At 46.2% G+C, this 17585-nt stretch overlaps 1 protein-coding gene across 1 annotated transcript in view; it reads left to right on the forward strand.

Moving 5' to 3' along the window:
• The first annotated feature begins 3207 nt into the window (after nucleotides 1–3207).
• The window catches only part of LOC126536494 (glucose dehydrogenase [FAD, quinone]-like), a 187661-nt gene continuing 173283 nt past the window's right edge, over nucleotides 3208–17585 (forward strand). The window contains exon 1 of the mRNA XM_050183489.3: nucleotides 3208–3981. Coding sequence (XP_050039446.2) covers nucleotides 3858–3981 — 124 coding nt within the window. The 5' untranslated portion in view covers nucleotides 3208–3857. The remainder of the gene's footprint in view (nucleotides 3982–17585) is intronic.

Consider the following 17585-nt stretch of genomic DNA (forward strand, 5'->3'; position numbering starts at 1 on the left):
TTTCTATAACTATATGTATCTATTATCCCTCGCCTCCGTAATGCTTCACTGGAAGCACTAACGGTACTATAAATAAATAAATAAATAAATATTAGAAGAAAGTTTCATTGCGTTCCCGCAAATGAAAGGAAGCGCGACGTTTTTCTTGATCAAGCTTCTGTCGACAAAGGAACGTAAAAATAAAATATAGAACGCACTTGACTCCAGTGAAGAGAAGCTCCAAGAAAACTAGAGTGTCTGTTCATATTTAGTTTTGTTTACGGGAACACAGGTAGCTTTAGGAATACATTATTTTGTTTCGGGAGAAGAAATAGTTGGTAATAATACTAGTTGCCCGCAAGTAGACGTCATTGTAATGTATACGATTCAACATTGTAGCATTCGTACAGGTAACTAAATTTTAGGGTATCTCGCAGAAAAAAAAAATTGTTTAGGAGCGTGGACATTTCGACAGCGTGGCATCGCGTCGCTACGGTATGTTAGCGTTAAGTACAATATGGAAAGTGAATTCGTGTGCTTTACGAGAACACCCGAATAATGAATGCTCGATGGGCTAGAGCGCAGACACGTGCCAGTGAGTTGCGTGCGGTTGAGGCGCTGCCGCCGCGCAGTGGTCGCGAAGAAGGCATCCGGACCTTCTCGAGAACGTGTGGAGCAGAGTACGAGCCGGGATGGCCTTGAGACGGCGCGGGAACGAGACTGAATATGATTTGGCCTGGCTGGCGTTTTCGTGCATTCCGCTCGCCGGTGAGCGGCCAGCGCGGTGAGTGAGCCACCGCCAGCAGCCTCTTTTGCATGCGCCGACTCTTCGCACCACCGCCAGGAAAGCAGAGCGTGCGCGTTGCTGCGAACAACACGTCACGCCGTATTCACTTATGAACAACATTTGGCGAGACGTGATGGTGCGTGTCATCGCACACCGAACCCTTGTAGTTCGAATGCTCACGAATTAAAGCCTTCCTTCAATTGTGGCACGTGAAGATAGCCGCGGAGCTTGAAACTTAAAAACTTCCTCACCGAGGGGCGGTAGTGACGTTTTCCTACGGAGCATGGTGTCGCGGATTGAATTGCCTGCCTACAGCGGGTGCAGTTCGGAAACTTCATGTTCTATGAAATACTTGTGAACATTACCACCCTGTGAGCTGTTTGATGTTAAAAGAGTTAAAAAAATGAGGTAAACCATCTTAGCAGGGCGGGGCGAATATCGCAAGTTTCGAATACGAATCGAATATTACACACTTACTATTCATATTCGTATTCTTATTACAAAAGGGAACTAACCGATTTTTTTACCAACAAATGACTAACAAAGTCTTTTTGCTGGTATCCATCTGCTAAAGAAACTGTCGAAAATTATGAGGAGCGAAATAAGGACAACCGCTTTCGAAAAAAATGCAGGAACAAAATGGATAATGCAAGTTTTTGTACTCGATTTAGGTTTTAGGTATTCTTGTCAAGGAAAGATAAAAACTGACCCGTTTACAGATGTTTTCAGCCCACAAGTTCTTTCGGAGATTTTTTTTTTACCACTACTTCTGCTCGTTTTTCCATAATCGTTTATTTGACGTTTCTTGTTCAGCTCTATTTAAAACAGCAGTGATTCATTCTTGGAAAGAATGTTTGCAACCTAGCTCTAAACATGTTGAGAGGTTATTAGTGCAGCTTTTAATCACCGCCATCATCAACATTTATTGTACCCTTAAAGGTCCCGCACGGACATTACACAAGGGGGGTAGGACGGGGGCGGAACCGTCAAACAAGTGAAAACCAGCATAATAATTATAATGCCAGTTAGCAATCTTTTGTTTGAGATTAACTCTTTCTTCGTGATAATGAACTGTACTTTTTTGTACTGATGGTTGAGTACAGGAGTGGCGCCTAATTGCGCAGAAATAAATAAAGCTGCTGTAAATACGCACATGCTGCGGTTAACTGTTAGACATTACATATTGTGCTCCATGCTTACTATTCGTATCGGATTCGTGTCGCCTGCACGTAAACTCGTGTCGCACTGCACAGAGCAGCGTTGATGTGCGGAACCGGCTACTCGTCAACTTTACCACATTTCAGGCAAGGCTATTGTTCGCAAGAAATGCTTTAGATGCTGGCTGTGCACTTTCCGGTTGGGTTTCACGGAAACTGCTCCAGTAGAGCACAACGGTAGTTGACGGAGGCAGAAGACGCGTAACCTACTAATAGTTAGGTGCAAGAAGCAGTTTGGTGCTTCTCTCGATAAATGAGACGTAAGGTAAGCTGTGCGGCAACATTGATTAGCTGGGCAGGTCCTGGCATCAGACGACTAATTCACGAGTAAATCTTGTCTTTGGCAATATTAATCCCAACAGCCAGACTTCCAGTTCAACATGTCGGCGAAATTCCTACTTCGGCTTATACAACTGGTAATAACAAAATGATCTCACGTTTAGTAAAGGAACTTGCGTGCCGTGGTCTTCTCCAGTGGGTCCTTATGTGTTAACAGCCTTGCTCAGTTCCATTAGGCGCATTACAATATCGGAGAAGAAATGATCTTAACATCTTCAAAACCACATAGTGAAACGCGCTTACGATACAAGAACACTTGTCGATTACGATAAAGTGACAAAACTAACGCCAGAAAGCTTTGCTAACCATTGACTTTCTAGACACCACTTCACTTTGCTGTTGTAATCGTACTTTCCAACTAGTAAACGACAGCTATTGTCACATTGTTTCTAGCATTGGCGAGATATCAGTGCGCGTAGAGAATAGAATATATATCATGCCGCCAAGGATGTGCACAATGTGGCGACTAAGATGGCAATCACAAAAAAAAAAAAACGAGAGACAAATTAAAGGAAGGTTACGTGGCTGCTCCTAAGAGCCGAGTGGTTTTCCTACTTTAAGTCAGATGTGAGTCGAGGGAAGTGCCTGCACACAAAGAACAAAGAGAAAGGACCGCAATTAGAGCCTTCTTAGCCGAATTACGACTCGCCGCGCCGGGCATGCCAGAGGCACAAGGAATCGCCATCTCGACGTAGGGTGATGCGCAAGCGCTTCTGTGACTGCCTCTGCCGCGGGAAAGGAGGTGGCCCCAAATTGAAGGAAGGAGTAGCGACTGGCAGTGAAAACGTCGATGTACTCGCTCTTACCGGGAAAAGAAGGATAAACGCGTAAGGTCTATCCATTAAAGTGTTCTTACGGTGATTAGGTGAAAAAAAAAATGTTTTTAATGCAGAAAGGAGAGAGAGAGAGAGACAGGTGGAGAGGATGTGGAAGCGGTTGATTTCTGTGAAAGAACTTTCTCTAATCGGCGAAACTCGCGAGTGGCGGAGAGGCGCGTAAGTGAGAGCCAGGGAGGGGAGGAGAACACTGACGTTATATAGGCTGGCACACGGCTGGCTGCCCCCCCACGGTCCGTTGCTCATGTGTCGGCCCGGTGCGAGTTCAATCGCGTGCGCTTACCGCATGTAAGGTCGCGCGGAAGCCTTGGCGCCACAGCGGAAGCACGTCGATTTCCAACGTCACTCATTTGACGACGGAGGGAAGGTTGAGTGCGTTGGAAATTTATTTTTTGTCTAAATTGGCAAATATTCAACGCTGTGTGCTTCTTTTAATTCCGAGGATAAGAGCAACGAAGCGGCAGCGCTTCGTAGGCCTTCACGTTGGAGTGGAGGATCGGGCGACTTCAAGGCGCGCAAATACTGCTCGCGGCGCACTTGTGGGGGCCTACGTGAAGCGGAACATTTTGCCTTTAGAGGTGAAGCCTCGGAATAAGTGACTGTGCACGCCGACGAGCGCTGGGTGGTGATTCAAAACAAGCGCACGAACGGTTCGAGACTTCAGGGACGCCCCGAGTAAACCCTGCGGTTTGTCCGACCATGCTGACCAAGGCGGACATCCTAGCCGTGACTCTGCTCTTTACCCACCTCAAACCTGAGCAGCAACCGGAGTACTTTGACATCTCGCCACCAGGAATTTACAAGGAATACGATTACATCATAGGCAAGTAGGCTTGTTCTTACATTTGCGCTATGGAAGCGTTTGGTGTTTCGCGCCGACCGAAGCCGCGAGATCAAATCCCAGCTGCGGCAGCTGCATTTTGAAGGGCTTGAAATCGAAAACAACAAAAAAAAAACAGCTCTAGTGCACTTTGCATTGGGGGCGCGTTGAAGAACCCTAAGTTGTCCAAATTATTACTGACGGCGTGCCTAATAATAATATCCTGGTTCTGACGCTTAGAAGCCCACAATTTACTTTAGTGTTTCACGTTCTTTTTCGAAATAAGCCCCTTCAAACGTCACGGATATGGAATTACAAGAAAAATGAGACAAAGAAGTCATCGCCATCATCACCGCCATTGAGGACGAAGGCCTCTCCGATTGAGCTGCAGGTTAATCTCTGTCATACGTGTGCGGTATCTGTGCCATCCCTCAAAGGTTGGCACTCGCATCAGCGTGCCCGTCACGACAGCAATTGCGATCCACTGGCATCCCTTTCTAAGATAGGCCTCCATGCAGTATCTGCCGTGCGCCTTACTCATTCTTCCTTTTAAGCTGGACTAGAGTATCAGTAAGGCCTGTTTGCCGCCTATGATTATCTGGTAGCGTTACGTTTTTTTTTTTCTTCTTTTCCGTCGATCGTGCAACGGTCCTTAGCTCGTTCTCAAATTTCCTTGTTCTCAAAGAATAAGCTGCCTGACATGGAATTCGGCCTGTCTGCTATTTGTGCTACCGCGCGGTTCTGTTTGCCTGGAAATTTCGCACCATTATAAAAGCGAGAACGTGCATGAGAGGACCCTTTTACGTCAATAAGGCGCAAAACTTGCGCACAGCATATAATTGACCGCTGTACCAAGCGATGGCACAGAGGCAGCTACAGCGACGCTGGGTTTTCCATTGCTGTGGCTCACGCTGCGGCCGGGAAGTTCACTGTGGATGCTGACTGCACAGTTTTTCGGCACTGTGCGCGCGGCTGGTGCGCACACCGCGAATGTGTTTAGATTTGTTCGGACAGTGGCCAGCGACATGCCACAAGATGTGCGTGCCCATTAACGCGACAGAACACTGCGCCAAGCAAACCGTTAAGTATTCGCCTCACAGTGGCCTAGCAGTGAGGTCCTAAGCATGCCAAGCTTTGTAAATGGCACACAGCATCCGTATTCATTTTCGCAAAAATCTCATCTTTGCTTCAAGACAAAGCCTTCTTTTGATGGACTTAATTTTTAACTGATAATACTTTGTGGAATGTAATTCGTCTTGTTTATTCCTCTGAATTTAGCGACAGCTCCCGGCTTTTGATTTGATTGTAAAGTCATAATGTATGAATTTTTGTTATCCAACAGGGCTGCTGCATTTAATTGTAGGTGTGGTGTTCCAGTGAATTCAATGTCAAAAACTAGGTGAGCGCTGTACCTGGAAAAACGTGTTTGCATGTTACGTCTGTTTTTATGTCCACGATGAGTCCTCTTTACTGACAAACTTTCTATTACAGCAAAATGTACAAGCGACAAAGCTTGTTGTGAGACGTCCTATACTCGAGTCTGGTCGCACTGTACCCTTGGCAAGCCAACTTTCTTTCGATTAGTCGGCCACTGGTGTCGCAAGACTTCTATGATCTGCACTCTCCTCAACCCAATTACACTTACGATCCCAAGCAAATATTGGGCCTCTTTTGAATGCTGAGATGGAAAAAAATATCGCGTTAGGGGCGTGTCCATTGAGGTATGCATTTAGCATGCAGTCTATATGAGACTTGCATGCGAAATTTCGTGAGCCGTGCGCTAGAATTGCATTTCAGCAATGAACTCTACTAGAAAGCGCCATTACACTGCTCCTTACAGAAGGTGTGGTTCAGGATGCAGTGCCATACACGAATTACATGTTTCGCAATCGCCTTGAATTTCAAGAAGAACACGCCAAAGGGCCGGTGCCAGCGTGCAATGCAATCGTGAACGTACGTCGCAAACATATTTTTCGAGAAAAATCAGCTCTGCGGAAGCCCGTACGGTGGAGGAAGGTTCTTCAAATGGAGCTATTGTCATTCACCATTTCCCCATTTCATATTCAGCGAGGTCAAGTAAGGCTGCTCAGGAAGAAATTTTTCTCGCTAAAAATACTTTTCTGCTTTTGATCACCACTACTTAGCAAGAGCACGTTAAAAGACACATGCCACCGAAGGAGTAAAGTGCCGTAATTTGCGGCAGGAATATTTGCATGAATGTCCCAGGCTCAGCTTGTGTGACGCCAACAGTGATGAAGATGGCGTATCAGCAGACTTCTCGTGTTCTGATCTTGTTTTTCTTACGTCTTAAGAAGCGTCTATCAAACCTAAATTTTCTTCTCTGGATCGTCCCTTTTAAAAATTAAATTTCTATAGATTTCACAGGTATGTAAGGTATTATGCTTATAAGAAATATTATGAGCTAATTTAGCACGAATTTATGAGCTGAAACACGCAGACAGAATGGGAGTAAGACTAATTTTCACTTGCCAATTGCTGCACCATTCCTTTTACCTTGCTACATCAGGCTGTAATTCTGTGACATCGACTGGGAAAGCTGTTCGCCTATAAATCACGCACTCGCCCACGATAAGACCGATAGAGGAATGCATCATAGGTGCCATGCTATTGATGCAAGAAGCGGGCTTAGCCCGCTCCCTTGTGACACCCCATATATTATTCGAGCCGAATTAGATATGCAGTCGTTGAACCTTACCGCTCGGTATCGATTGTTTAGAAATTCTGCTATTCACGCCGTCGTTTTGTGATTGAGGGACAGATTACGAATTGGTCGTACTAGGATCAGTCGAATATGGGGAACATGGCCAAACGTCTTTGAAAAATGAATAAAAATGGCACAATGTAAATGTACATGTGTAATGCTCTCTGTAGGTCTGTTAGGTATGGTACAAGCTCAAAAGGTTGCGTCCGGCATGACAAGTTTTTCCGGTAACCATGCTCAGTATTAAGAAGCAAGTTGTTCCAGCTGAGCCGACCCATTACCTGTGAGTGTATGATATAATCGAGTATTTGTGTCAGATTGATATTGGTGACATTGACCTGTAGTCGTTTGACTGATTACTGTTACCAGATTTAAATATAGATGCGACATAAACAGATTTGCAATGGTTTTGTATACAGCCAGAATCGATGGATTGTTAGAAAATTAAGGTGAGAAGTTTGGGGGAATGAGGGCAGGTTAATTTTTGTAGATCGACGCTGACACCACCGGGACCCGGACTAGTTTTGTGCGGAAGGCGATCGATAGTGCTCGATACTGAAGTGCTTATTAAAATTTGCAGCTAAGTGTTCTGCCAGTGAAGCACTGTCATCTTCACTCGTCGATACCCGTAGTAAGTGTTATTTTTAGGATTCACTACGTTCAAAAAAATTTTACAGTCCGTTTCTATTAAGGTTGGGAGCGTTTCATTAAAATATTTGTCCTTGGAGACTGACGCCCTTTTTTAACCAGTAATTTTTTCGTAGTCTGCCCAGTCCTTGGGAACCGTTTGAGCGACTCGCTTTGCCGTAAACCCTATTCCTCTTGTTCAGTGAGCATTTTACGCCTCGGGTAAACCATGGGTCATCGACTATTGCTGTTATTGTTACTTTAGGAATACAAGCAGCCTCGAATGTGCCACTGCTGCCTACAATGAACGTTTCGCATGCAAGTCCCGAGCAGGGTTTTCTTTAACTAACTTTGACTAATTGACAGCAATCTTGAGGTGGCGAAATCACGCCATAATTACGAGACACGCCTTTCGAATAATTCTAGCCGCGTGGCGTTTCGTTACCGTGCACCTAAAGCATCACAGCCGACAAGCGAAAGCGCGGCCTCGTGTTCAGCATGAAGCAAGCCGGCGCGTAACAGTAAGTCAGCTCATTTTAAGTCGTACCGCTGCAAATAGTTGGAAAAGTATTCTTTCAATTCTCTGAAATCCGCTTCGTGCAGCACCTTCTTCGGGAATTCCTCTTCTGTGCACAAAAGTGCCTAAGCTTTGTACAATGTCCTGTACTTGAAATTGCGCACGCCATCTGCAAGGGGGCTGGAGCAATAGAGTGCCGCTCGTGCGTGATGTGCAGCAAGGCGTGCGGAATCGATTTCGTCGGCCATTTCCGGCTCTTTGCGTCTGTGTTTAGATTTGCACGAGCAACCAGGTCCCTACCATAGGAACTGCGCTTGTCTGGAGCTGTAGGTCACCACAGACGTTGGTTTTCATGTAATGAATTTTGGACTTGATCACTGTGCCGGCAAAAGACTTTAAAAATATCCAGTGCCCCTGCGACTAAGAAAACATCCAGCCTGCAGTGAACAAAACAACGGCGGTCCTGCACGTCGCCTTTGCTTCGACAGGCATCACAATTTCATAGCGAATGTGTGTGGTCGAAATGATCAGCATAGATTTAAAGTGAATGCAACCTGTAGTAGTGAAACCAACATGAATGCATAAAAGCGCTATGCCTAATGTTGTGAGTTAGAAAAACAGTTTTCTTCAATGAAAAAAAAAAAAAACAAAGACAAAGTACAGTTGAGGGCGTGTTTGCGGCGACATCTCGTTCTTGCTAATGATGTGGCGCGCTGCTTCAAAGGCCTCTCCGGTTACTGTTCTTGCGTGGCGCCGTAATTGCGCAGCGTCGGCACTCAAACCACTACCTTCCCGCAATCCCAACAGTTATTAATGCCGGTGTTTTGAAGAGCGCGGCGCTTTACGAAACCAACGCTAAGAACCGCGACAGAGTTTCCTCAGGCTCTCAGGCTTTGATTGCTTAAGAATGAGCTGACGTGCATGCCAGCTGTGATGAGCCCTCTTGCTAACTGTAGACAGAAGAACCTCCGATGAGGAGGCACTTGTCTTTCTTTTCTGAATTGTCCACCTCTCAGGACGGGGCAGCAGGATATCGCTGCGTCAAGTGCTGATTCCTCTGCGCTTTGACAAATTTCTATGCTTTTTTTTGTATGTCTGCAAAATTGCAAAGTGTTTATTGTATGGCCGACAAATGAACTGTTAATACAGTTCATTTGTCCTGTAGTCCTGTAGTCCCAGCTACAATGTGCTTTATTTTAGAATCACAAGTTTTGTAAATGAACGTTGTAAATCCTATCTGAATTCTCCGTTTTGTTTGCGGGCAAAAGGCAGCTTATCATTAAAAGTTACTTTCCTGCAGTATTTTCCAATTATCTAAGTTCAATTAAGTTTTGCAAACTGATTTCAATTCAATGAAACTTGGACCAGAATAACATTACAATCAATTCTTTTTCCTCTTCGTAATAAGTCCGTGCGATGATCCGTCATCATTATAGAATCCGCCAGTCGAGAGCGGTTGATTATAAGAAAGCAACAGAATGAAATCATCGGAATTGTTACGCAATGTCGGCATCGGTTCCGAACATATCACCGATACCAACAAGGATCGCAATGCGGGCGCACTACTCGTGCACCGTTCTCGGTGGCGCACGTGGGGTACGTGCTCGTCCGTTACAGGAGCCTTGCACCACGATCCACCCGAGACCTCTTTTGCTAAATCTGATAAATACAACAAATCGAGTCGAGGACAACTGCACGAGACTCGATATGACAATTATCGTTGTGAGAGTGTTAAGTACGAGCCTCTGGCAAAACACGTGACAGGCCAGGTATTACTACCGAAGTGGGCAACAGGCTCCTCTTTAAGCATCGTTTTCATTTTCTAATAGTAAAGGTGCTGATTCGTGGTTCTAGCTGAGTACTGTACGTGATTCAAACGCTCAATTTTAACATGTACGGTATCTGTGGGACAACTTATGCACAGGGCTGAGTTCCTCCGCTTGTGTGCAGGCCAAACAATCCAGAGACAAATCAAAAGCTGGCTGCTAGATGAGCGTATGATTTCTTCACCATATCATTAGAAATAAAGTTTAAAGTTCAAGTTGCTCTGATATGTAGCGACGTCGCCTAATTCTTGGAATAAACGTTGCTAAGAGACATTGTTCTGTATTCAGCAGTACATAATGGTGCACTGAGTTATTAGAGTGAAATACATATACAATAATGCATATGATAGAAAAGGTTGAGCCGGCTATAGCTACAAGAGGTCGTGCCAAACCAAATTTTGCCGGATAGCGCTATGAGTAAACTCGGTGCTTTCCGTTGTGGAAACGTTTGTCTATAGACGCCACGCACGTGTGGCACGCACCGTGAATCTTTTCTTGCTCACATTCGGTAAGCTGTAATTGTCTGCGAACTTAGTTCTGTTTGGGCGCGCCTCATTCCGATGCCATTGCTGGCGCTGTAGGTGCTTGAAAGCCATATTAATTCACCCTGCGTTAATAGTCATGACTAGGCGCATAGTTTGAAAAACATAGCGATAACACCCATGAGGACAAGCACTATACAAGCAAGGAGTCCGGGGAAAGAGGTACTAAATAAAACAGAAGAGTGGATGTACAAACTCTGCAGGGGGCACTGAGCACACGAACACTACAGCTTGTCGGATTTCTTGCGCTCTCGCACTGCGTCTCAAAACTTTTGCTTCGACCATTCAGCAGCTCGTTTTGTAAGTGTGCCAGCGTCACTGTCAACGTCAGGGAGACCTAAATGCAGTGAATAAGAATTACAAGATCTTCCACGCTTTCTCTTTCTTAAGCGGCTCTTAATGCGAAGTCGAGGAAGTGACCTTGCCCCTTAGCGCTAGAGAGAGCGGCCCTCCTATGCGAGTTGTGCTTCTCTTACTGAAACTATTGTTTTCTGTAACTAAGCAAATTGCATTCGCCGTGCGATGGTCTTTCTGGCATTTTCTCTAGGGTGGCGTCCCAGCTGTAGCGTTTTAATGACTTTCTCGGCATGCTAACACGAAACGGAAAGCTTCCTCGCCCAACGGGCCAGCTATGACTCGCAGGGGAGCGTATACCGAGGGGGTTTTTTGAGCGTACAGACTTAAAGAGAGAAAAGTGAAAAAAGGAAAGAGGAAACAATACTGCTTCTTACCTACTCAGCTGGAAGACGGCAGCAAAAGAGCGTGAGCAGTTTGCCGGAACAGCGAAGCAGGTGACGGCTGACGCCATTCGCGGAGTTCTCATGATTCGGAGTCCTTTTTCTACGTTTCAACTCACACAGCGGGACAGATGCTATTAGAAGTGGGCAGTGAAACCTTAATTTGGGATAGCTATTGCATGCTTGGTTAGAACGCCGCGCGACTGGAACGAGGACAAGAGACAACAGGACAAGCGCTGGAGCTCAGCCTGTACACTGAATGGGCAGTAACCGGGTATTTCAATGCAAAATAAGTAATGTGAAGGGAATCAAGCAAAAACATGAAAATAGGTATGCTGAAACCAAATGAAAGAGAATGGAGAGAACGAAATTAGGAAAATGAAGGGAGGCGAGAGCATGCCGTCAATTTGTCATCACAATTATATATATATATATTTAAATTGATCCCTTTAATAGATTTATAAAATGCACTCGACTAATGGCCCCCTTCACCTTTTCTGAGCCGGTAGGTCCCAGTGCGTTAAATTTCCTCATCACCTTCATGATCATCATCATGATATTTTTTAAAGGCACTTTGTTCCGTTGTGTATGAAATAATTTTAGCCACAGTAGCCGATCATATTGCAACCACGTATTTCTTTTTCCAAAACAAATGCTGCTCTAGCAACTTGAACTGTAAGTGTCATCGCTTTTGAGACGTTACACGAAATTGCCACGAGAGTGAGAGGTCAAGGTAGGGAGGAGGTCAAAGATACGCACGTCTGGTTTGCGGCCCACGCAGGGCAGACAGGTTAAAGGATGATGGAAAATAACAAAGGAAGAAATGGCCACGTTACTGAGTGCCTCGCTGAAATGACGTCGAAGCGCGTAGGCCTACAGGACCATAATAGTCCACTTTTGGTTACGCACAGCAGACCGCCACAGCTGCAGATGGCAGATTACGTTCCTCAGCGCGTGGCTCGAATTTTAAAACAACAGACTTTCAGCTCCTCTTTACACAGGCGTTATACAATTACATCCCATTTTCTGCCGTCATCGACTGCGCTTCCTCTCCGTTAGTACCCATTCTGTAACTGTAATGATCCAGCAGTTACCTACCCTAGCATTAAAGGGCCTGCCCAGCTCCTTTTTTTTTTCTCTTTCCGTCAACTAGAATATCGGTCAGCCCTCCTCTCTTGTTGACGTTTCTCGCGAAACCACGCCGCGCTGCGCGCAACCGGGCTGCTCGGACGCGCGCGCTCCGCAGCAATACTCAGCAATCGCGATGTCTCAATGCGTTACCATTGCCGAAGTCATGTTAAAAGATGTTCTTAATGAACTTCTCAAATTGGGCCGTGAGGTCGAATCGGCTGCTTTTACCGGCTTTTTATGAAAATAAACATACATTATAAGGCCAGCCAACTATTACTGTTCTCATCAACTGCAGGTACCGGCCGCTGCCCAGTTCTTGCTTGTTTCTTTAAAAGAAGGTCACCTATCGCTGCCTTCTATTTGCTTTTCTCTTCTTGGGCTTCCTGGGGCTCTCAGACGAATTTGCGAGCTAGACGTCTGGCGATACGAAAAAAATGTACGCATTCTCACTGCACTGCAAGTATGCACTGGAGACACGTACGACACCGACTCGTTTGCGGTCCATTTGGAGTTTATGAGCACAAACACATTCTCGCTTGAGAAATCGTCGTGCTTTATTGAACAAAATTCAGGTGGCCGCGCATCACTACGACAGCGCGCCGGTGAGGAGGCAGAATGTCATTTCTGACTCCGCGTTTAGATTCATTGACTGCGGCCTGAGGTGCCTTCTTACCACGGTAAGTGAAGCATCGGGGAACCAAAGTTTTGCGATAGCCGGCGCACGGTGCAGAACCGTACGCGCGTAGAACCGGCCTGCATGCGACCATGGAACAGCCGTTTGATATGTTCGCAGGCATACGTTCTGTGGAGCCTTGCCCACTCTTGCAGCGCATCCGCTAACCTTCACTTCCCTGCGCTTCTCGCGCGCACAGATAAGATACGTCTGCGGTAGGGAGGATTCGTTCCTTAAGTTAATGCAGCCGCTTCTTTCCCATCTTCCAGGATGAAGCGTCGGCTGGCAGGCGCGCGGTGCCGAGGGCAGCAAGATGCACACATTCTGCGTAACGCTCCATCAGCACGTGTATCGCGGTACACCGAGGTTCATGCAGGTGTGCATGAACCTCGAACGCGCTCTGCTTAAGACTTCGTACTGTCGCGAGTACTGCAAGGAACAAGCAACAGTTAAACAACATTTGTTTCAATATGCACAAAAGCAAGTTGTTACTGAACACGAACTATGCATTTATAACGTGCGTTCTACGTGCCGCAAATGCACCATATGCGCTGTCAAAAGCAGAAATCACTGACCTGCAAGGCGTTCATTGTACAGATTCTGACACGCATCGGTTTCGGCCTGCGATTGCACGTTAGCATGATTCCGCCAATGAGGGCAAAATTTCCCGCGGATATTCCTTCGTCCGTTGCCATTGCCGTGGCGCGGTACATTGCGTACAGCGTTGCATGCGCGTTCATTTCGCGAATTTTAGTTCCTCCTGTCCCACCTGGCCACATCAACATCCCGGAGAGCACGGTCCAGATAACGAAGCGCAGCAAAACACGGACACCAACGCAAACCGGCCTGCGCGGCGCCTTTGGCACCGTACGAAACCCATTGAGCAACACGTGTGAGCGCACAGAACCATGACAAAGTCGCCATTGTAGCCCGAAAGGTGTGGCCGCAACAGCAGAGAAATAAAAAAAAAACACCAGAACAAGGAGAACCTAGTACGTCATTCCCTCCACACTTTTTTCCTAGCGCGCGGAGGGGGTAGGGCCTCTCCTCAGTTTCCTTCCTCCATGGTTGCATAGTATGAAGAATCATCGCGACGCGCTCCTCAAAGGTTTCGCTTCGAGTTACAGTATATGTTACCAAACGTACACCTTTGGTAGCATATACAGTAACTCTTTTTCTTGATTTCAACTAAAATATCATTAACTCGCGTTTGTTCCCTCACCCAATCTGCTATTTTCTTATCCCTTAACGTTGCAACCATCATTCTTCTTTCCATAGCTCGTTGCGTCGTCCTCAATTTAAGTAGAACCCTTTTCCTAAGCCTCCAGGTTTCTGCCCCGTACGTGAGTACTGGTAAGACACAGCTGTTATATACTTTTCTCTTGAGGGATAATGGCAACCTGCTGTTCATGATCTGAGAATGCCTGCTAAACGCACCCCACCCATTCTTATTCTGGTTATTTCAGTCTCATGATCTGTATCCGCAGTCACTACCTGTCCTAAGTAGATGTATTCCCTTACCACTTCCAGTGCCTCGCTACCTATCGTAAACTGCTGTTCTCTTCCGAGACTGTTAACCATTACTTTAGTTTTCTGCAGACTAATTTTTAGACCCACCCTTCGGCTTTGCCTCTCCAGGTCAGTGAGCATGCATTGCAGTTGGTCCCCTGAGTTACTAAGCAAGGCAATATCATCAGCGAATCTCAAGTTACTAAGGTATTCTCCATTAACTCTTATCCCCAATTCTTCCCAATCCAGGTCTCTGAATAGCTCCTGTAAACACGCTGTGAATAGCATTGGAGAGATAGTATCTCCCTGCCTGACGCCTTTCTTTATTACGATTTTTTTGCTTTCTTTATGGAGGACTGCGATGGCTGTGGAGCTGCTGTAGATACCTTTCAGTATTTTTACATAGGGCGTGTACACCTCGATTCCGTTATGCCTCCATGACTGCTGAGGTTTCGACTGAATCAAACGCTTTCTCGTAATCAATGAAAGCTATATATAAGGGTGGGTTATATTCCGCACATTTCTCTATCACCTGATTGATAGTGTGAATATGGTCTATTGTTGAGTAACCTTTACGGAATCCTGCCTGGTCCTTTGCTTGACAGAAGTCTAAGGTGTTCCTGATTCTATTTGCAATTACCTTAGTAAATACTTTGTAGGCAATGGACAGCAAGCTGATCGGTCTATAATTTTTCAAGTCTTTGGCGTCCCCTTTCTTATGGATTAGGATTATGTTAGCGTTTTTCCAAGATTCCGGTACGCTCGAAGTCATGAGGCATTGCGTATACAGGGTGGCCAGTTTTTCTAGAACAATCTGCCCACCATCCTTCAACAAATCTGCTGTTACCTGATCCTCCCCAGCTGCCTTCCCCCTTTCCATAGCTCCCAAGGCTTTCTTTACTTCTTCCGGTGTTACTTGTGGGATTTCAAATTCCTCTGGACTATTCTCTTTTCCATTATCGTCCTGGGTGCCACTGGTACTGTATAAATCTCTTTAGAACTCGTCAGCCACTTGAACGATCTCATCCATATTAGTAATGATATTGCCGGCTTTGTCTCTTAGCGCATACATCTGATTCTTGCCTATTCCTAGTTTCTTCTTCACTGTTTTTAGGCTTCCTCCGTTCCTGAGAGCATGTTCAATTCTATCCATATTATACTTCCTTATGTCCGCTGTCTTACGCTTGTTGATTAACTTGGAAAGTTCAGCCAGTTCTATTCTAGCTTTAGGATTAGAGGCTTTCATACTTTGGAGTTTCTTGATCAGATCTTTCGTCTCCTGCGAAAGCTTACTGGTATCCTGTCTAACGGTGTTGCCACCGACTTCTATTGCAGACTCCTTAATGATGCCCATAAGATTGTGGTTCATTGCTTCAACACTAAGGTCCTCTTCCTATGTTAAAGCCGAATACCTGTTCTGTAGCTTGATCCGGAATTCCTCTATTTTCCCTGTTACGGCTAACTCATTGATCGGCTTCTTATCTACCAGTTTCATCCGCTCCCTCCTCAAGTCTAGGCTAATTCGAGTTCTTACCATCCTATTGTCACTGCAGCGCACCTTGCCGAGCACGTTCATATCTTGTATGATGCCAGGGTTAGCGCAGAGTAAAAAGTCTATTTCATTTCTAGTCACGTCATTCGGGCTCCTCCACGTCCACTTTCGGCTATCCCGCTTGCGGAAGAAGGTATTCATTATCCGTATCTTATTCTGTTCTGCAAAGTCTACTAATAACTCTCCCCTGCTATTCATAGTGCCCATGCCATATTCTCTCACTGCCTTGTCTCCAGCCTGCTTCTTGCCTACCTTGGCATTGAAGTCGCCCATCAGTACAGTGTGTTTTGTTTTGACCTTACCCAACGCCGATTCCACGTCTTCATAGAAGCTTTAGACTTCCTCGTCATCATGACTGGATGTAGGGGCATACACCTGTACGACCTTCAATTTGTACCTCTTATTAAGGTTCACAACAAGACCTGCCACCCTCTCGTTAATGCTATAGAATTCCTGTACGTTACCAGCTATATTCTTATTAATCAGGAATCCGACTCCTAGTTCTCTCCTTTCCGCTAAGCCCCGGTAGCACAGGACGTGCCCGCTCTTTAGCACTGTATATGCCTTTTTTGTCCTCCTAACTTCACTGAGCCCTATTATAGCCCATTTACTGCCCTCTAATTCCTCCAATACCACTGCTAGACTCGCCTCACTAGATAACGTTCTAGCGTTAAACGTTGCCAGGTTCAGATTCCAATGGCGGCCTGTCCGGCTAGTTTCGCTTACGGCGCTCAATAAAAACACCACGCGGCAGCCCTCCTGCACATTTACGTAAGTGCTCTCACAATGAGGGAAGTTTTTGACTGTTGATATAATATGCTTGGGCAAACTGGAACCACAGAATCGTTTACAGACGCTATCTGTTTGCCGAATATGTACAGTGAGCGTCACTGCGCGCGGTCGCAGCCATGGAGCCTCCCGAGCCGGCTTCTTGCGTGAAAGGTAGGCCAAACGCTGAGAGTAAACTACGTGAAATATGTTCTTATAGTGGGCTGCCTGTATAAACAAATAGAGCATAACAGAATGAAGCCTCAATGCAGCGATCACACGGGTTCACAGAGACTGACTGCGCGTCTGTATCCATCTTCGCGCACAATGTTTTAAGGCGATAGCGTTAAGGAGCTCGTGTCGCAGAAAAGCTGGTGTCGACGGCGGCGTAGGCCGTTAGCGAAAAATGGCGGAAGGCAATTCATAAATAAAAACAACTTGCAAGGTGGGCTGGGTGGGAATCGAACCACGGTCTCCGGGGTGTCAGACGGAGAGGCTACCATTCAGCCATGAGTTCGATGCTTCAAAGCTGGACAAAAGCGTCTCTAGTGAATGCGGTGTTGCCTTAGAAACGTGCCGTAGAAAGTTATACTGCGGGGCATATTGGTAATTATGAGCATGTAAATTACAGACGTCGCAGTTCAACGAGTACCTAGGTACGTTTCCGTTACATTTCTTCTGCGCTTGGCGCGCACGCACAGCCACCTTGCGGCAAACACGGAAGACCCCCTCCCCGCAATGTACGGCGCTGCTCCGATAGGTGGCGCGCCACTCGCCCGCTTCTCCCCTTCGTCTTCATGCCGGGTTGCGGCCCGGCTGTCCGTGCCGATCACGACATTTGGCTCGCGTAGATCGTTTCCCATCCGAGACTCCGCGTTCTTTGGTTCGTTTCGCTTGCTCATGCGCACGTTTCGTCTTTGTGTGACTCAAGAGCATGCCCAGCGAATGAGTGGGCGGTGCGAACGGGGTGCGATAACGCTATCGCATTTCGCTCTTGAAGGCG

Source organism: Dermacentor andersoni, chromosome 3 (assembly GCF_023375885.2).
Source record: "Dermacentor andersoni chromosome 3, qqDerAnde1_hic_scaffold, whole genome shotgun sequence".
Lineage (NCBI taxonomy): Eukaryota > Metazoa > Arthropoda > Arachnida > Ixodida > Ixodidae > Dermacentor > Dermacentor andersoni.